The sequence below is a fragment of the Alosa pseudoharengus genome, unplaced genomic scaffold (genome assembly GCF_046254945.1).
Source record: "Alosa pseudoharengus isolate Yale_2024_CS ecotype anadromous, Long Island Sound unplaced genomic scaffold, YU_APseudo_1.1 YU_APseudo_1.1_scf_17, whole genome shotgun sequence".
NCBI lineage: Eukaryota > Metazoa > Chordata > Actinopteri > Clupeiformes > Clupeidae > Alosa > Alosa pseudoharengus.
In genome coordinates this window covers 24,415,894-24,436,518 of record NW_027468640.1, presented here as the reverse complement: position 1 = coordinate 24,436,518, position 20,625 = coordinate 24,415,894, and the positions used below count along the sequence as shown (strand labels likewise).

At 45.3% G+C, this 20,625-nt stretch overlaps 1 protein-coding gene across 5 annotated transcripts in view; it reads left to right on the top strand.

The window, feature by feature from the left end:
- The first annotated feature begins 1,299 nt into the window (after positions 1 to 1,299).
- cert1a (ceramide transporter 1a) overlaps positions 1,300 to 20,625 on the top strand; it is a 31,829-nt gene continuing 12,503 nt past the window's right edge. The window contains exons 1-8 of one of the 5 annotated variants that reach the window (XM_076289040.1): positions 1,300 to 1,740; positions 1,950 to 2,081; positions 2,843 to 2,977; positions 9,764 to 9,880; positions 17,016 to 17,123; positions 17,785 to 17,920; positions 18,542 to 18,622; positions 19,372 to 19,532. In XM_076289040.1, coding sequence (XP_076145155.1) covers positions 1,989 to 2,081; positions 2,843 to 2,977; positions 9,764 to 9,880; positions 17,016 to 17,123; positions 17,785 to 17,920; positions 18,542 to 18,622; positions 19,372 to 19,532 — 831 coding nt within the window. In that variant the 5' untranslated portion in view covers positions 1,300 to 1,740; positions 1,950 to 1,988. Of the gene's footprint in view, positions 1,741 to 1,949; positions 2,082 to 2,842; positions 2,978 to 9,763; positions 9,881 to 17,015; positions 17,124 to 17,781; positions 17,921 to 18,541; positions 18,623 to 19,371; positions 19,533 to 20,625 lie in introns of all 5 variants that reach the window. The other 4 variants (XM_076289039.1, XM_076289043.1, XM_076289038.1 and 1 more) reach the window with 4 other exon arrangements.

The following is a 20,625-nucleotide window of genomic DNA, read 5'->3' as shown; positions in this document are numbered from 1 at the left end:
ATTTTGACTTTGTTTTACAGTTATAGAGTGAGTCATCAGCAAAATGTATTTGGATAGTCTCCTCTTCAGTATACTGAAAAAAATCTAGAGTGACTAGGCTACATTGTTTAGTTTTAGTAAGCAATATGGCTTCAGTAGCTTCAGCACAATGTTCTATAATATCTTATGATCTGTTCCTCCCACTGTGTGTGTGTGTTTTGATCTTTTCATGCCAATAAAAATGTACCACCCCAGCAGAGAAAGACTGTGAACATTTGGAAATATTTAGAAAAGGGGTGGGGTGGGAGGTTGATGGTAGGCCTAAACACGCACACACACACACGTACACACACATACATTCAGATGCTAGTATCACTGAAAAGATATCCCAAAAAGGTAGGAACAGATCTAGTCTGCAAGGACCTGTGTTAGAGGAGAATAGCATGCCTGCGCACACGTAGCCTAACTGTCACAACCTTGCAGGGTTTAATGTACTACTGTAATTGGAGGTAATTTCAAAGGTCCAATCGCCCTCAGATGACGTCCGGGTTGAGGTTCTTTCAGAAATGATTCTATCTAACCTGAGGGGGGCGCCATCGAACCATGCAACTTAGGCTAGTTGACGATTTTGAAAACCTACGTAGGTCTCTGACCTAACGTCGAGACCTGCTGGACTGAAGACAAATTAACAATTATTAAATTATTCAAACAAATAACTAAGAAATTAGGCCCACACATTCAATGATGCCTGTTGATATCAGATTAATTGAAATATTTCACCTAATGACACGACAGGGAGGATTTCATAAATAAGACCTCAGCAAAGGCAATGCTTTATTGTGATCATAAACTCCAATAGCCTAGCCTACTCTTGGTTTGCTGTTACTTGAACACTAGGGTCTTCACTGCCTCTCATTATAGTAATGTCCACCACTTGTCAGTCAGAAAACATTTGCTATAATCTCTATTACGCCTAGGGCTCATTGTTTCACTGCCATACCTTGCTGTTTCACATGCTGTTCTGAGTTTTAGCCTTGGCCTATAATCACGATGGCTTTAATAAACTATGAGGCACGCACATTAAACCATTTTGTATGCTGTATTTTCACATATTTTGTTGTGTATTTGTCTGGTCTTCACAAAAAAACATACATTTAGATAAATAGTTTTTGACAGTTTTACAGCAGCCTCATGTAAACGTCACTAGAAAATAGCGCCTAGGCCCTCCTCCTTTAGGAAGCCACGTGCTCAACCATCTGACAAGACAGCTCGCTAGGCCATTCTGTATTCCATAAACAAACGTAGGCTAAATGCGTATGTAGAAACGCTGTAAAACCGGAAGGGGAGTCTGAAGACATGTGTTCAGACAGACGCAAGCTCTGAATGCAAAACTTTGGCAGTCACGTACGTTGCACTCATCATGTGCTCCCGCTGTGTGGACACAGATTGAAAATAATTGAATGACCATTTATTCGATTTACTGGCGTAGATTTACATAACATTTGGCAATGCCCTCGTAAGGAGTGATTTTCATTACTGTCGCAAACACTTGGCGACTAATCTCCGAGGTAACAGTTAGCGGGCTAGCTAGCTCGCTAAGGTTAGCGGACTAAGGCCAGGATTGCGCTCGTTTTCACAGACTTGGGGGAATGTTCTATCGCAGGTTGCGGTGATAAAGCGAAACTCTTGACCTATACCGACGAGCTAATTATTAACAGCTCCTGGCTTTCAGCAAGAAAACCGCAGGAGATTCCTCCACCAGTGAGTACTCTATTCCACCTTTGGTAGCAAGCTAGCAAGCTAGCTATGTATTTTGGTTAGGTCTCAGGTGTTTTTTGTAATGAGCTTCCCCTCCAAGGCAACGCCTTTCTGGCGTAAGCTAGAAATGTTTTAAACGCAACTTGTTCAAGTGTGGGCTCTCTGCTGTGGTTTACAATATACCTTCTTTCAATCTTTGACCTTTTTAATAGTATTCCTTCGGTGTGACATCCCACCACTCCAAGACCTAAATGTCGGATCATAGCTGGAATTCATCTGGATCCGACGAGGATCAGGACCCTGAATTGGGACAGCCTGTTGAATTCGGTGGCGTCCTCAGCAAGGCAAGTAAACAACAACGTTACTCATTTTAACATATCGTACAGTGTATTCGTTTACAACTTAACAATAATTTATGTGTGTTAGTTTTACATGTGATGGGAAATTCAGGCGTTGCCAAATTTTGTCAGGATTTCGTAAACAAACTCGAGGATGATCAAGTCAGGTGACGTGTTTTTTCCATTTCCCCCTGGGTCGAGCTGCGTTTTTCTCGCGCAGCCTTTAGTTACTAATACCAACATTTGGACAAATGTGCCTCTGTTTCTATTCCCCTACATAGCGTACGTTTCGGTTATGGAGAAAGTGTCGAAGTGGCGATCGTCGATGTCCAGTTGTTGAACTGATAAGCATAGAGGCTGTTACTCTTTCGCATAATGCTGTAACTGCACAGGGGCTGTTGTCAATTGCATCAGGCCATGATCTAACTATAGCGGATAATCTTATTAGAATGTTTTGTAGGAGATGATTGCTGTATGGCTCTGTTGGCATAAAGCCAAAAACACACTCCTCTGGCATCATGATGTTCAAAAGCGCTTTGTGTATACGGGAGGCTCTCATTCTACAGTTGAAGAGTTTCCTCTTTTTCTTTTCCTCTTTTTCTTCATTTTGCTTTTGATATGACATGTGCATTTTTAAGTGAGTCATTGAATTATGCTGTGTTGTTTAAGTTACAGTTGCAGCATCACTCCACAAATGCGCCAAGATTCGCATTCAGATGTGCCCTCACATTCCCTCTGCTAAAATAACTTATTTTCTTGTTCTGCAGTGGACCAACTACATTCATGGATGGCAGGACCGGTGGGTGGTTCTGAGGAAGAACACCCTCAGCTACTATAAGTCGGAGCATGAGCGCGAGTTTGGCTGCCGCGGCTCGCTGTGCCTCAGCAAGGCTGTCATCACGGTAAGTCCACAGCTTGGCAGCCTGTTTTGCCAGCTTAACGCAGGACTGGGTCTGGGTCACGGCACTGATCCAGAGCGGCTGCTGACCCACTCTCGTTTCCCTTGCTTCCACATCTGGTTTTTTTTTTTTCTATTTTTTTTTTTTTTCTTTTTCTTCTTTAGTGACAAATGCACAGCATTGCACTATGCTGTCTTGCTCTGTATTCACACAGAGTATGTGGTTGAGTTAAAATAAGGTTGACTTCATAAAAAAATCTGTGCACAATAGTTAACGATAGTGTAGTATCAAAATAATACAGCAGCCAAGAACACAAGATTTTCACTATACAATAGACGGTAGACTTTTTTGCTTTGAGGAGAATACAAAGACTTCCTGCCCTGGAGTCAGGGGCTTCAAAAGTGCAGGTTCACTGTTGGAAAATCCTGTCTGTTGCTCCTTAACTCATGTAAACATTTCAGACAGAAACATCTGATTGCATAAGTACTGTAAATCTAGTACTCCCATATAAACAGTCCTGTGTCAGTTGACGAGTGGCAGAGTTTGTTTATACCTTTCTTTTTATGGAGTAGTATCAAACATTTCTTTTTATGGAGTAGTATTGGACAGAGTCATTAGAACCAGGGGACGCTTTTGAAGGCGCGCCTTTTATTTTCCCGGTTTTTATATGCGAGAATTATAGCAGGTGTTGTGACAAGGGGTTATTGTCAACCTCTGACAAATGTTCAGGCATACAGTTTTTTCTTTTTTTTTTTCTCCCAGTTGAACTCTCTCTGGAATAAAGAGACTGTTGTGTACTTGTGAGACACGCCCATTTCATATGTGCCTGTGTTTGTCTGAGCGGGGGAACAGCGTGGAGGAGGAGAAGGAGGGGGGGGGTTTCAGGTTTTTCAGTCGAGTCGAGTTTGAACAAGCGATAGTATGCTGTCATTCAAAACCTTCCTCTGGAAGTGTGTACTCACTGTGTGTCGTTGGCCAGTTTCTCTCAACCATTGTAATTCGTACTGAGGAAATGTGTGACCTTGAGTCAGAAAGGATATGGAGATGGAGCATTGTACAGCTCCTCTAGACTATCCAGAAAACTCCACTTACCCCCCGCCCCCCCTTAATTGCTTTGTGAACACACCCATCGACTGTAAAGTTACACTTTAAAGCTTATCAACGTGGTAGTCTTAGACTCCCTCTGTTTGTAATTGTGTCAAAGGTAATTATGTTAAAGGCCTTGCTAGAAGCTACAGAGCCGATGGGGTTCAAGTCCAAGCAGCCTATCTGCCTGTCTATCTATCAGCGTAGTCCAAACCTGTCATTATTACTCAAGAGAAGGGGACAGGCTCACATTCACAAAGTCTATTTAAGTACATGTTTGTGCTATACGTCCCTGTGAGTTCTCTCTGTAGTTTTAGAACGCTGCTCGAGCCTCTTAGGCCCTGCCATGTGTGTTGTAATGAATGAGTAAAGGATTAACCCAAACAAAGTATACAGTCACCAGTGGTTTCTTTTTTTTTCCTTGTAGCGGCTCACTGATTAGCCGCGAGTAACCTTCAGCTATTACTGTTTACCCTCCACGCATGCAGATTATCGGTCTTAGGGGTTCTTTATCTCGCGAGAATGGTGGAGCAAGCAGGTTGACAAGACACCCAAGTCCAAAGGGACTTGCGAGCTGTGCTAAATGTATATCTTAACTCTTATCTGAGATGTTTCGGATAAAATATAAAGGGTTACATGTGGCCAGAAGCAAGTATACCTTTGGGACCTCTGGCTGCATAATGTTAATTGTTAGCTCAGATTAGTTCCAGGGATTCCTTAACCAACTCTGCTGCTATGCAGAGCTCCTTTACTCTGGAAGGCAAGGCAGCATTCACAGTACAGTGGTCAGCACAACATGAACAGAGAGGAGGCGAGCAGCAGTAAAAACGGAGGCTTTATCGAGCGTGTCCAAGTCAAATTGTGTGGCAGTGCTGCACCAGACTCCAGCGGCGGACACTAATGGGAGACTGCAGATCATCATGTCCTTGGTGCTCGAAGGGGCGCAGCCCATTCCGCCTTTGCTCTGCGGAGGAGGGAAGGGCGTTGTTGTGTCCAAGCTTGGATCCCTCTCTGCTTATCTTAGTGTTGGACCCAGAAGGATAGCGGCTCCCTCCAGGTCCTACACATTGTTGTAACCCATGATTCCAAAATAAAGCTTTTGTGTCTTTGTGGGCTGGACTGCCAAGAAGACTCTTGGCGTAGATCAATAAACATCGAATTAACACACGCCAAATAGCCATTTTGAGCTATCAAATGCTCACAGGCCTTAGGGGAGGAGATCTAATGGTCCAAGTAAACACCCAGAAAAGCACGATAAGCTAAATCTGTTTTGATATTTGATGGTAATCATTACTTATTTAACATTGCTTTTTTCAACTTTGGATATTACACGTTTGTTATTGTTACCTCTGGTTGTGGTACATGCAGTCAACAATATTTAGTGTATTGAGTAACGTTTTGAAGAAATAGTGAATGGTGATCCCTTGGTGGTCTAAACAAGGTTCACCCTAGTTACGCTCTCACTCAGGATGTCCATCATCAGATTCGAGGCTTACTAGTTGTGACGCTGGCACAGTGACATTCACAGGAGGCCTCCATGCTTGTTGGTTGGTTCGCTCGCTCGCTCCCTCGCTGGCTCAGAAGGTTTTGAAAGGGCCACTGTGTTCTCCCATTTTCTCATCCTCCTAATCCCCCCCGCCGTCTTTTCTGTCTGGGGCCAAGTCAGTCATGTGAAGCTCGCAAATCACCTGAGTTACAGGATGTAAATGAGTCAGCCAAAGGGAGTCACTCCTACCATGTGCCAAATCCCGAGCACTAGAGAAGGGGGTCAGAGGGGCCTGCTTTGAGTGGCCTAGGGCCCGCAAGAGGAATGCACGATGACTCCTTGTGGAAGTAGTCTAGGCCCGAAGACCATGTGACCCACAGCATGTTTCTAATGAGGCTCATTTGTCAGGACCAGAGGTGCATCATCACACACACATTATGCCCTTCGATCCAATTCTAGTAGTCTCCAGTTCTTGCGCAATTTTAAATTAGATTAGATTAGATTACTGAATAATTAGCAAGAGCTATTTTGCTGTCTGCCATTGCTTTACATTTGCATCTAGACAGATTGACAGGTAGACAGTGAGTAAGTGATGTACTGCTTGCCCGTATCACAGTGTACACATTGATCCTTGAAAGTACATAGGATCAAATGGTCCATGAAAAGTACTTTGAATTGCTATTCACCATCATTGTTTATTGTATATTTATTGTGTAAATAGCTCCATTAGTGGTGATGGTGGTAGCTGGGCCATAGTATTCCATGGAGGTTGTCCTGTATTTAAAACAGACAGATTTGCTAACGTTTGCTTGAGTGTTTTAGGAAAATGAAGAGTAAACCCTTGATGGTTAAAAACAAATAGTCATTCCATGGAATGTAACATTATTCCCTAGGTTGTTTTTACGTTATTCCCTAGGTTGTTTGTTAACACATATTTGTGCCGCTCCAGTGAATAGCAATGGCAACGGGAATCCAATGGAAATTTGTGGAAAAAATAGCTATTGACTATAAATAGCTATATGTTTTTGGAGTCTGGAGAACCTCCGACAGGACCTGCAGCGCATGCACTTATATGGGCTTGAGGAGCACCAGGAACTCAGAAAGTATCTTAAACAAGCTCCTGTGTTTCCTTTGAAGATCTCACGTAAGGCCCCTCTGATGTATGCCACACAGTTGAAATACAAGCCATACTAGCCCTCCACTTCAGCTTCAGGTTTATCACCCCAAATCACTGGCCTTTGTCTTCAATATTTTGTGTTTATATGCTATAGCCAGATGCTCAGTCAGGGTTTCCCGCAGCACTTTGCAGTCAAGGCGGCCGCCTTGGCAAAACAAGCCTGCCGCCTTAACTACGTCGTCAAAAAAAAACCAAAATGTGTTACTTTGTCCTGTTTTCTCCCTTTCATTCCAAACCGTGACCAACGCCAATCTCCCTTCTCCGCAGAACGCATTAAAAAATAAGAAGAAACGTGTCATGAATCGAAAAATAATCAGATTTTATAATCTTTACATATGTGATATGCCTCCGAATCAGAGCTAGTGAGCGGAGCTGAGTGGTGCAAATATATCGCTCCTCGTTCTCAAGAATCAGTCAAATCGCGAACAGCCACAACTCTGTTTAATTGTCAGGTGTGATGAAATGCTTTCATATTCCACTTTTTATGTCATAAACGTTGCAAGCCTATGGAAAGGTTTTAGTGGTAGGGTTGTCCAATGATCAAGTTGTTGCTTCAATTTGTGTTTTAATTTATGCGACGCACCGATGCTGGGTTCATCCGTTTGGCGCATGTTTAAAATATTTTGCCGACTGCGTGATTTGTCATTTTCGTTCTTTTGGCAATTAATCCCGACTGATCCCTTTAGTTAACGTTGCCAAGCTTGTTTTGTTGTTGCACTATCAGTGTTGCAGTCTTTTAAAATAAATGTTCTGAGTGAAATATATTGCCGTTGCTCTTAGTTCTTTGGGACCGGGGAGCTAAATTGACCTGACGCGAATTTGACCTGAGAAGCGGCCGAGTAAACAGACACCTGCTCTCAGCACAGTGTTGACTTGCGCGTCTAATCGAACGCGCAAGACTGACAGTCCAGGCCCACATTATTTAGCTAACTCCATCACCATCAACGAACTTAGGCTATATGGCCAATATCTTTGAAATTTAACGGTCTTGGTTTTATTAGTGGGCATGCCTCAGACTCGTGGTGTTAGCGAATGGGAGCGGAACAGAGCGGAAACTCCGGCCTCTAAATGAAAAAGCGCTCCGCGCTCAAATTCCATCCATATTACACAAAACTATAAAATGATCTAAACTTCATTCACTCTCGGTGTATAGATCAGGACAGACTTGCGGAACAGGTTGCAGGTCAACAGTCTGACAGCCTGCATGAAGATAAGCATTAATGGTCCAATAGTAAAACAGTGCAATTACCAAAGGGCCCTTGAAATGATCTTTTTAAGATTCCCAACAGCTCTGTCAGCTCTGCCATAAGTAGTGACTGATCACATTTGCATTTTGTTGTTTTGCACTTTCTTTTGCACTTGTTCTATAGTTTGTAATAGTCTTTGTTAAAATTGCACAAATTACACAAATATTTTGAAATATTTTTATACTGTTGTATAGTTTGTTTGGTGTTGTTACTTTGTTCTTTGTTAACTGTTATTTTGAGAAGCTGGTTATTTATTTATAATGTAGTGTTTAATAAATAATTGTTAAATATACAGAGTCTGTAGTGTATCGCACAAACAAGACGCCAACACCCACACCCCCCCACCGACGGCAACCGATACAAGAACAACCCCCCCCACCCACCCACCCCCCCCGGCTCGGGTGGCAACCGATACCAGACCCCCCTCCCCCCCGGGACCAACGACCTACCACCTTGACTAACACATTTCCTGCGGGAAACCCTGCTCAGTGCAGTGTGTCTATACGGTCCATGATCAGAGATCTTGAATTGTGCCTGACCAGAGACATGTGGTTCATGGTATATTTTAGTTCTAACACTCTCATCTCAGTTCCCTTATTTCTTTAATTTGCCCGTTAATTTCTCTGAGTATGACCGCTTATGCACGCCATTGTGTCTGAGAGGGAGGGAAAGGAACAGCGAAAGGTCAAGACATTCAGACCATGCTCCTTGGACAGAGTTAATGTTTGTCACTGCTGCTTAACAAGACTGTTCTCTGCAGAAATGAGATTTTGAATCACAAGGGTCTAACCTGGCTGAAATAAAGGAGGGGGGGGGGGGGGGGGGAGTCCAAAGAAGGCTTTCTTTGACAGTGGTGATTAGTGAGATGTGTGAATGATTTGTTGCAGCCTGGAATTCAGCTTGATCTTTCAGTAACCTGCAGACACAGTGCTAAAGGTATTTGTTTAAGTTTGTGAAAAGAAAAAAAGAAAGAAAAATGCTAACTAAATGTACATCATGGCCTGGATCTGAGTTTTGTGAAACCCGTTATGCTCGGTTTGAAAAGGAGAACAAAGGTTTTGTGGTAGTGTGCTAAAGGATCACATAATAATACAATTCCTTTCAATCCCTAAGAAATGCCTTAAAGTAGGTGATAACTTTGCGTGAATGTAATGAAATAAACATCACAAATAAGCTCAAGGCTGTCAATTTTCACAAGAATCCTGTGCATTTTTGAGCAGGAAATGAGATTTTCTTTCAGCAACAGAAATCTCCCTGGTGCTTTTAGCACGGACATGCCATTCCAATAGTTTTCATCAGCGTCTGCAAAATAAGCAAGGAGCCTTGGGTATGCGATGACAAGTCTGGTGTTCTCCCCCCTGTGAAATGTCACACTGTACCAGGAGCACACTAATTTGTCTGTGATTGCAACGAGGAATCCAAGAATACGAAGCGAAGCTCTCAAACACCTGAGGTGAACCTGGCAGGTGCCAAGGCAGTTTGTATTTGATCAGTGTGTGTGTGTATATGTGTGTGTGTGTGTGGGGGGACAAACTCTGGCAGTCATTCGTCACAGTCCGTAAGCTTCCTTGGACACTGCGACCTTGTCTGTTTGGTTTGCAGGGAAACTCACGGTTGTGTTCGCGTGACCTGACTTGCCATCAACGGCACAGTACAGCACATCCAACTCCCACACCCCACCCCACCCCACCCCACCCCACCCCACCTCACCCCACCCAATCCCCCATTCGGTCCCAAGTGGAGCTGCCAAACTCAGTTTGTGTGTTTTTCTTCTGCCTTTCCTCTTCTTTCAGCCTCACGAGTTTGACGAGTGCCGCTTTGACATCAGCGTGAACGACAGCGTGTGGTACCTGCGGGCGGAAGACCCCGAGCATCGGCAGCAGTGGATCGAGAGCATCGAACTGCACAAGGTAACCCCTCTCCCAGGCCAGAGCCTTTAAGATTAAGTTTAGTCATGATGTGGGATGACATACTACAGGTCTGTTGTAACCACAGTTCTGTGATCATGTGAGATTGTGACACTGCGTCTTGCTTCAGTGCATGTCACTTGGGCTGTAGAATGGGTGGTCAAATATTGCTCAACCGTCATCGCAGCTGGGTCATATGCATGCAGCTCATGTTCACGTTGGTGTAATTGGCTAATGGTGCCATACAGCTTGAGAATTGACAAGCCCAATTTCTGACCTGGTGTCTTGTGACTTGCATGAAGAGGCCTCATTCTTCTCCCGTGTCCTCAAGCACCACGGAAGAGCTCTCTGCCAAGTGAATCAAGCAGTTGCGTCGCTCTACTCCTCCTGGCTTTTGCTGTCCTCCTTGTGGGTTTGTTGTGCAAAAGAAAAGAGAAAAGGGTTTAAGCAACGAGACCTCTCTCATCATGACTGTCTCAAACCTCTTGAACAGGCCCAAACAAAAAACCTTGCACCATTTCAGCTGGATTAAGGCAGTTGTTTGAGAGTAGCCTGCATCAGATGTTAGTGGTCAGTCAGTTTAGTGCTGTGTAAATGTGGTTGGTGTGGTCAGGTTGAACCCCCGCCCCCCCGCGGTCTCACTCAGCTGAGAAATGCAGCCCCAGTATTGGGCCAGTTTCATTTTCACTTGCCATGTCCACTAATTGATTTCTGTGAACACAAGTCATTTTTGAATATGCTTTTTCTCTTATTGATATCTGTTGGCGGTCTATGATCCACATAATTTTGTCTGTCCAAAACGGAATCTGCCTTCTAAGATAACGTTCATTGGCAGGAAGGCATCGAGTCATGTCCAAATCAACTATTGGTAGATGTTTTAAGGCCTTGTAAGATACTTTCGTTTTTGACTGAGTTTGAAGGCAGTGTAGATGATGAACCCATGCTTCCTGTTGACTTTGAGGCCCAAAATTCAGTTTAATTATGAAGTCAGTTGCCGGTGTCTTGGCAACAGTGTCCAAACAGTGATGCTATCTTGTTGCTAGGCCATCTGAAACTAAGTTTATAGCTGGTATCTTGATGGCTGCTATGGCAAGTGAGTTGTCAGACAGATCCACAGAATCAGGCTGTGCCTTGGCATTGTATGTTGTCCTAATGTGAAGGAGATGATCTCTCTGAAAGAGATGGCTAATGGATCCCTATGTGTTGGTGGATGAGAGGCAGGGTGGGGGGTTTTAGGGAGTGCTGTGCTGTGCACTCTGGCTTCCCGTTGATGGATCCCGCCTGTGGCATTTCCAGCTGACGCTCCCACTGCTGGGAGAAGCAGAGAAAAGGGCGTTGTCCCCCCGGAATGTGGTGGGGTCGTGATCCCCCTCGTCACTGGAATGTTGGGAATCACCGGAATGGAAAGACCATTGACTCACTGCTGATGACTATTTGTCCAGTGTCGGCTCCTCTTGGGGTGTGTTTGTGTGTGTGTTGGGGGGTGGATGTGGGTGTTAACCTTTTTGAGTATTCCTGTTGTATCACTAAAGATATATTCATGGATAACTTTGGATTTAGGACTTAGTTTTTGTTTTTGGTTGACTGGGCAAATGTAAAAAAAAAAAAGTTTTTTTTTTGTAAATTCAAGTTCAAGCTGTTTGTAATCCTGTGTACTTCACAGCGCTGTACAAAGCCACCCTGTGAAAGAATATCCTCTATTTACACGGGCGTTCTAATCTGCTCTCATTGCATTCAGTTCCAACACCACACACACTAACCCCCTCCAAAAAAAAAAAAAACAGGGCATTGTGAGTGTGCCAGGGCTGCCGTGCGGGTGAGTTACAGTAAAGCCTTGGCTGACTGGCATGGGGGCAGCGCGGCGCAGCATAGCGTGGCGTGGCGTCGGGGCGAGGAGGTGGCGGGCAGGTGGGAGCGGTGCCAGGGGAGCTCTGGCGCTCCTCATTAGCGTGCAGGCGAGGCGGTGCGAAGAGCCTGAGCTCAGGGACGCTCGGCTCGGCTCGCTCGCTCGCCCGCCCTGCTCACTCGGCTCCGCTCCTGACGGGGTTACTCCTGGTCTTTGACCAAAAGTGTCCCCGCGGACTGCAACCAGGGAGCAACGGAGACCCCTGGTGGCAGACATCGGTACTGCCCGTTTGCACACGTCTTTCCCAAGCTGTCATCGTGGTTGTGCAATGTACTCACGTTGAGATTATGTGGTTCGCCTTAGTCACTAAGCTTTCTGTTGCTGACCATATAGTTACTGGAAATACATTTGTGTATCCACGGAGACACCCCTAATGAGTCATGAGTCACTACAATGTTTTGTAATAGTCTCTTGAGACATTAACAGCTTGAAGGCTACATGGTAATTGTCAAGTGTTTTCAGGGAAGAAGTCATTAAAGTAAATCTGGTAATCAAACGCCCTTTTCCCCTTGCACAGTTGTTCGTGGAAAATTAGCGTCGCGTGGGTAGTGTGTCTTGACTATTATGTAATACGCAGGTGCTCAGGCTGCTTCCTCAGTCAAGGTAACACTCCTCTCCTCTCCTGTAGCTGTGCTTCAGCGAAGCCAGACTCCTCACAGGGTCCTAGAGCACTGCGGTTTCCTCGACCAAAGTTCACTCATAAAACCCCAGCTAAGAAATCATTGCTACTGTTTCACGGTGCATGACGAATTATTCATAGGCGTGTGTTTGTGCTGTGTTGTGGAGTGACGTGGCGTGGCGTGGCGTGTCGTGTCACGTCGTGTTGTGTTTTGGTGGAGCCTGTGCCGTTGGCATGGAGAGAGGTTTTCCCAGCAGTGCTATTTGTGTCCCTCCGCGTCTGTTCTGACCACTCAGCGCTGGGGCTATTGATCCAGCTCCCTGCTGAGCAGGTGGAATGGGGCACGGAATGGCCGAGCTGCGGCGTGGCGTGGTCTGGCGGGAGTGATGAATCACGTTTGGATGTTTGCGCTCCGGCCTCTGCTCCTGCTCAACAGGAGAGGAGCGGAGAGGAGAGAAGGAGGGCGGTCGCCATCACAACACACGCCAGCTGCTCTTTCTCATTTTGACCAGTCCTGCAGTATTCTTTATTTCTATGGCATCTCTACTTGCTCCACACGCTGTGACATTCCTACTGACTGTCAGATAGGCTAATACTGGTTTCTGGTTTCTGATATATATTTAATATCTAATTAATGAATATGTGCATTTTATGTTTAATTAATTATTAATAGAAGATTAATTCGCTAAAAAATGTTTAACTTTATGTAATTTAAGTCATACATTGTATTGGCAATGTGAGGTTAAATAGGTAGCTGTCTGAAGGACTTCTCAAAGGAACATGGTCAGCAAACAGATTATAATGTCCGAAGCATGTGTAACTAACAGGATAAACGCGAAGAATCCCCCAAAATATCAGACGTAATTGCTTTACACTTTAAATCGATTAGTTTAGACCCTCGTTTCTCCAATTCTACCTCTTCCTCCTGTAAAACACCTGCTAGTCAGAACACGGATAGGCTTCAAAACATGTAGTCTAACTTGTTAAACGACACGGTAACTATTCCCCTATAAAACATGTTATTTATAGGCAATTCCACGCAGAACTGTCACGTCCATAACGGCAACTAAATACCATGGCATTGTGTTGTTGCCGTTATGGATGTGACAGTTTTAATGCCCTATTACTTTGGTGGCATTACTTTGGTGGCTGTTGTCCACAAAAAAAAAAAAAACGTGTGCATCAGGTGAAGCTACAGCGATGGTAGACAGTGAGGGTCACTCATATAAATGCAAAACTTAGTCCACCAACTTAGGCTATGTGATCCCGTAGGCTATAAGCAATTTGTTGCGGTGCTTCACTGTAAACTTTCAGCAATCTTATGTCAGCCACCTGCCAGAGGTGAATAACCTTTTTTTTTTTTAACTCGCCAACGCAGTGGGGTATGCCGTACAGCTCCCCAATTTTCTCTCTCTCTCCCTCCCTTTGACGCTCTGAATTTGGTACAATACTCCTGTTTTTATTTTTGGAAAACAAAATCTGATCCAAGACTTTTCTCGTCCAATGTTGACGTGTTTACAGGCACATACTGATGATGTCCCTACGTGACTGACTTCAATCATGTACTGGAATCAGTTTCTTTTGCTCTCTGATGGTGCATTTGCCTCTTACATCTAAGAACAAGTGTTTTGATAGAAATGAAGTGTGATGCTTCAGTTGCCCTCCATCAAATAAACTAAAGGCCAGAGTGGATTGGTTGACTGGTGTTTAGCGCGCAGGTCAGCGCTGTACCATGTGGTCAGGCACTCTCAGCGGGATAATGGAGACCGGCCTGCGTGTAGGCGTTGGCATCGAGGAGCGTCAGTACTATTTTTCTCCCCTCATTTTCTCTCTCTCTCTCTCTCTCTCTCTCTCTCTCTCTCACCTGCTCCCACTTTCACTGTGTCTCCCCCTCTAGTTCTCATTTTCTCTCTCTCTCACTCACTCACTCACTCACTCACTCACTCACTCACTCACTCACTCACTCACTCACTCACACAGTGCAGAAGCTGATGAATAATGCATTTGTTGTCTCCTGTTGTCATCCACGGCACATAAACACACACACACGCACACTTCTCGCATACGCACACCCACATATCATGCCCACTGCACTGCAGCTGCTCTTAAAAGCACTGCCATCGCCGACAGGGTTCTTCGGATGACCAGACAAAGGGAGGAGGAGGGGGGTGTCCTCAGCAGGAGAAAATTCCCCCCTCGCCACACACGACTGTAGTACATCCCGCTCGCTGTACCCACTAACCCACTTAAGGAAGGGCTTCCTCAAGAGGGGAACGGGGGGAGCAGGAGGAGGACACAGACAAACGGCAGGAAGGATGCTCGCTACTCGGCCCATTTTCGTCTGAGGTTGGACTGAATGATGCTGCATGGACACACGCAAACACACACACACACACACACACACACACGTGCATGCGGATACACTCTGTTGCGGTGGTCTGCTAGTGTCAGATAGTAGTCTCAGACATACACTCTAACCCACTCGCACTTCTCTTCCTCTCTCTCTTTCCATCTCCATCAATGACACACCCATACACGCGCTCTCTTTCTCTTTCTCCATCTCTCCCTCCCCTCTCCTCCTTTCATCTCTCTCTCTCTCTCTCTCTCTCTCTCTCTCTCTCTCTCTCTCTCTCTCTCTCTCTCTCTCTCTCTCTCTCTCTCTCTCTCTCTCATTCTCACACCAGACCACTGCAGAGATGGATACGGTTTGGCGTCTGCAACACCAGCGGGAGGCTTCTCAGAGCTGTAATAATGTCAGTGGTGGTCTGTGTGTGTGTGTGTGTGTGTGTGCGTGTGTGTGTTTGGCAGCGTGGAGACATGGAGGGGGTGGAAGCATTCAGAGCCTGCTTGCATCGCTCTGCTTCGGCTCTCACTCCATCGTCTGTCAACCTCATGCTTTACTTCTCTCTCCTCTCTCTTTATCTGCAGCTCCTGCCTTTTCCTCTCTCCTTCTTTCCCTCCTCTCTCTCTCCATCTCTCTCTCTCTCTCCCCCTCTCTCTGTCTGTTTGTTTTCTTTCACCCCTCATGCCATGCTGATCCACCAGAGAAGCGCTCCAGTCTTACTGCTCGCTGGATTCACCCGCGGCTAAACTCACCCCTACTCTCACTCTCTCTTCCCTTTCGTCTTCCTCTTTTGCCTTTCTTTTACTCTCCCTCTTTCTTCCTCTTTAGTCTCTCTCTCTCGCTCTCTCTCTCTCTCTCTCTCTCTCTCTCTCTCTTCATTCCTCTTTCTTCTGTCTTTAAGGGGGGAGAGTGGCGCTTTTCCCACAGGTTTGAGTTGTTGATCCCGAAGCGCTACACTGCTGATCTGGGGCGGGGTCCGCAGTGCATTCTGGGAGTTGCGGTCCGAGAGCTGGGAGAGGGAGCAGCAGCAGCGTCCAGCCAGGCCAAGGGGGAAGGGGGTCAAGCCATGTTCCAGCCGGCGGGGCGCGACTGCGGCAGCACCTTTTTCTGCTTTAGCTGCTGGAATGGCCGAATGGTGGGGCTATTGGCACGCTAGCACGTTAGCGCCTTAGCATGCACGGAAAGCGCAGGGCCGGTGCTCGCATGTGCACCTGGCCACTCGTACTCTCGCCCGCTTCTTTCGCTCGGTGGCTCACTTGCACCGACCACCACGCACATCTGCCCCTGGACACGGTAGGCGTGTTGTGCTGTGGCAGATGGCTGCGTGGGCTCTGGTCTCTCTCTCTCTTTCTTTCTTTCTTTCTTTCTTTCTTTCTTTCTTTCTTTCTTTCTTTCTTTCTCTCTGTCTCTCTCTGTTTTCACTTCTCACCACTTCTGTCTTGCTCGCTCCATAAATCACTGGATGCCGTGGCCGAGCTGTCGCCTGTCAGGACCATGCATGGCTGCATGTGCTCGTGACCTGTTATTGTAAACATCAGCGTCGTGGTGTTTGTCTCTCTCGTTTTGAAGTAGCACTTTCAGAAACAGGAGAGGCGGGCCGCTTTTCTTTTTTGGTCCAGTGCTTTTTCCTGGGATTGTTTTTTTTTTTTGTTGCTGAGCGTTTTAAACCTGGCACTTGGAAAGCGCTCTGTGGGAGCGAGGTGGGTAATTGAACACTTCCTGTGGCCACTCCATGGAACTGGACACCTGAAGTTAAAAGACCCCCCTGCTTCTTAGGTTACATAAGGCCACCCGTCAGGAGTGCTGTAGTAAGCTCCTAGGACAGGTGTCTGGTTACAACAGCAAAAAAGACCTGCCTGTTCCAGGAAGGCCTTAGACGAAGGGCTGCAAACTTCTTCAGAATATAGTAGACCATGTGGCATGTTTTTGTTTTTTTTAGCGGTTTCTGTATATATACAACAAAGTGTGTGCCAAGCAGGTAAGGATGGTTGAGGTATTCAAAACATTTACCCAGTGACCATTTACCGTTTTGTTTTCTTGATGGTCGTGGAAATGTTTGAGATGTTCAATGCATAGCCTATTTGGTGTGCAATGTTTTCAAATAGACCTTTGGTTGGTCAATAATGAATTATAAATATATTCAAATTTTGTTTTTAAATTTTGTTCAAAAGAATGTTTGAACTGGAAGTCTGTGTGTGTAATTTTCTGCGGTGTGGTTGATGTTTGTTTGTCTGTCTGTCTTTTTTTGTGTGTTTGCTTGTCTGAGCAGGCCGAGTCCGGCTACGGGTCGGAGTCCAGTCTGAGGCGCCATGGCTCCACGCTGTCCCTCACCTCAGCGGCCAGCGGCTTCTCCGCCACCTCCACCTCCTCTTTCAGGGTGAGAAGAAAGACTGGTGTCTGTCCTTTATCCGTTGGTCTGTTTGTCTTCCAGCGTGCATACGTTGCTTCAGTAATGTGTACATAAGACACCTGTCCAATTTGCATAGACACCTGTCCAATTTGCATTTCAATTGGATTTGTGTTGTGTACTGGGCCCATCACCCCTCACACACACACACACACACACACACACACACACACACCACACATACACACACACACACACCACCCCCTCATTGTATTTTTTTCCTGTTGTATTTGTAAACTGCAGGCCATGTTCAACACATTCATTTTCATCAATACTGGAGCTCAATAATGTTGTGTATGTTTAGCACAGGTTTCTGTCACAAGCCTGTAAATGAATCAACTGTCACACCTGTGTTAGTTCAGATTCAGTTTGGAGTGCACTTGAGGCACGTCGGCATCGAACGCACCTTTGCATACATTTCTGACACTGCATTATTTCTATTCTAGAGCTTTTTAAGTGGTTTTCTAAAACCCTCTTTTAAAAAAAAATAAAAAGAAATGTCTGAGGATTTGATGATACTTGGGTCATGCAGCCATGACCTCATGCTGCCTGTGAGTTGGTTGCTGTGAACCCAAAGGAGGTGTAAAAGTTATTCTGATCTCCTCTTTCACTCCCGATGTGTGAACAGAAGGGCCACAGTCTGCGGGAGAAGCTGGCGGAGATGGAAACCTTCCGAGACATCCTGTGCAGGCAGGTGGACACGCTGCAGAGATATTTTGACAATTGTGCCGATGAGGTGTCCAAAGATGTGTTCCAGAGAGACAAAGGTAGGAACACTCCCTACTCCAGACAAAAACTCAACACAAAAGGGGTCTTTCAGCAGTGTGTGGTATTATATTACAAACTACCATTTGAAACTCTTTAGACAAACAGCATGTACTTATAATAGTTTTTTTCACTATAGTTTGTTCTGCCTGTATGGCGGCAGCCATGTTTCGGCCTCCGTCTTTAGAATACATTAGCCAAGGGTTTTAGCCACCTGAAATTCTAGCTCTGCCTTTCGCGTTTGTCGTTCGGTAACTGACCGACAGAGTTGGGCTATATGAGCTATAGTTTCATGGACTAAATTACTAAATGCAATTTAGAAATATTTCTCTAAAATAACCTTATTACGAGAAGGACTACTCGATGATGTAGTGTATGACATCTTGTAACGTCAGCTAGGACATTTATGTTGCGGCTTCCGTAGCTAGTAAATCAAGCTTGCCGTGGTGGTGGTAGTGGTGGTGCGATCTTGAGTCACCGCTAGATGGAAGAATTTCCCCCCAAGAATTAACCCATGAGATTACACAATGTAGCTTTAACTTAATTGATATTGATATCTTGTTTAGCAAAAAGCAATTAATGCTTTTGTTTGTTCGTTGTTATTGTTTGTCTCTCTGCCTCAGTGGTAGAGGACGATGAGGATGACTTCCCCAGCACCAAACCAGATGGAGACTACCTGCTCAACAACAGCAGCAAGGAGAAATGTAAGGACATGGGTTTTTTTTCTTATCACAGCAGTCACACACACACATGCACGTGCACGTTCACTTGCATGCACGCATACACACTCACTTAGGTTTGGTCAAGTGTACCCTGCAGTGTAGTTTCTCGGCACGCTAAGTGCGCAGAATTAATGTGAAGATTCTGGGTCAGTTTCAACACTGTTCTCAAGTCATTTGATGGCGACCCTTCAAGTCAATAAGCCATTCCATCAATCTGGGGATCATCTTCAGCTTGCTATCATGCCCCCTTAATCTCCCTTTGTCTGTATGTGGTTAAACTCTAGCTACGTTTACAAATGATCCGATCCGATCTGATACTGATCTCCGTTTTCAATTTCAATTTAATATCACTTCTAGAGCGCCAAAACATTGCACATGTCTCATGGTGCTTTACAGAGTGTTAAACAATCAGAGAAGGCCCATGAGTAACAGGGGCGAGGAAAAACTCCCTAGAATTTTAGATACATGTAGGAAGAAACCTCGAGCAGATCCACGACTCAAGGGCCTGACCCATCTGCCTAGGGTCAGTACAGAACAGTAAGGTCTGTTTACATGATAAATGAATAAGTTAGTTGGGTGTAGAGAAAAGAACATGGTGTTTAAAGCCACCTGTATATGGGCCGATATCGGTGTATGTTACAAAGAGGTGGGATGGTTACATATCCAGTATGATGATACATGAATCTTATTTAGTGTCAGAAAGTTCAAAGTTTTGGGTTCTTCTCCATCAGTATGTTCACAGGGGACCCTAGTTAAGGAGGCGAACGGGATCGATTTCAAGGGCGAGGCCATCACTTTCAAAGCCACCACGGCGGGGATCCTCTCCACCCTGTCCCACTGCATCGAGCTGATGGTCAAGCGTGAGGAGAGCTGGCAGAGGAGACTGGACAAGGTAAGGCAGACGGGGTCACGTCATGTCACACTAGGGTGCGTTTCCCAAAACCATAGTCGCTAACTAACTTAAGTTAGCAACTTTGTTGGTTGCAATGCAATTTCCCATTGCCAACCAACTAATTTGCTAACAGGTTAGCATTGTTAAACCATAGTAGCAACTTTGTTGGTTGCAATGCAATTTCCCATTGCCAACCAACTGAGTTGCTAACAGGTCAGCAACTATGGTTTTGGGAAACGCACCCCCGGTTGGGGTCAGTAGGTAATACAAACTGGACCTCGGACTTGGTTTCCTCACTGGACTGTGAGGCTTTGGCCTTTTGACAGTGACCTCTGATGAGCAAACAGTGTCAGTAAATCTGAATTGAATGGAGCTTGACAGAAAAGTCACCCATTACATTAGCTCGTGTTTACTCCAGTTGATTAGTTCACCTGGCTTGAGTGGAATGTATTTGCTACGGCCAGTGAATGTGTTGATGGGTGTCAAATCAGATGTCCCCCTCTGAACTTTCTGTTCCCTTATGACACAACAGTGCCCACGCTATATAATCTGTTCTCTACTGAGTGCTAACTGAAGTGCACCACATATATGCGGCGACACTTTCTGTCACCTTTCTCAAGCACGCCAGCGACGACATTTTCAACTGACAAGTATTCGAATCGCATGGCAACGGTGAAAGGGTTAGGTGGTAGTGGGCGAGGTTGTATTGAAAACAGTGGAATCCAAGTAAATAAACATGGAAAGTGGAGTGTGCCACACCAGGTTGCCGCCGATGTGCCAGACCCTGAGACATGGCTGTTAACACAGTGATGTTACTTTGAGATGGCAGAGGAGAAAATCGTCCTCACTATCCCAGTGAATTATATGTATCTTTATTATAGGCATCTCTGCCTTTTAAGACTATAAACAGTCGAAACAAACAGAATATAACATCATAACATAGATAGAAAGGGCTTTGGGAGACTTGTATGACTTGTACTTGTATGTAGAGGGATGTTTCTGGAGGGTTTTGACCCATTTCCACTTGACTTACAAACACGAACACGCTCCAGTTCCACATTCTCTCACCCCTCTGACCACCTGCCGCTCTTTG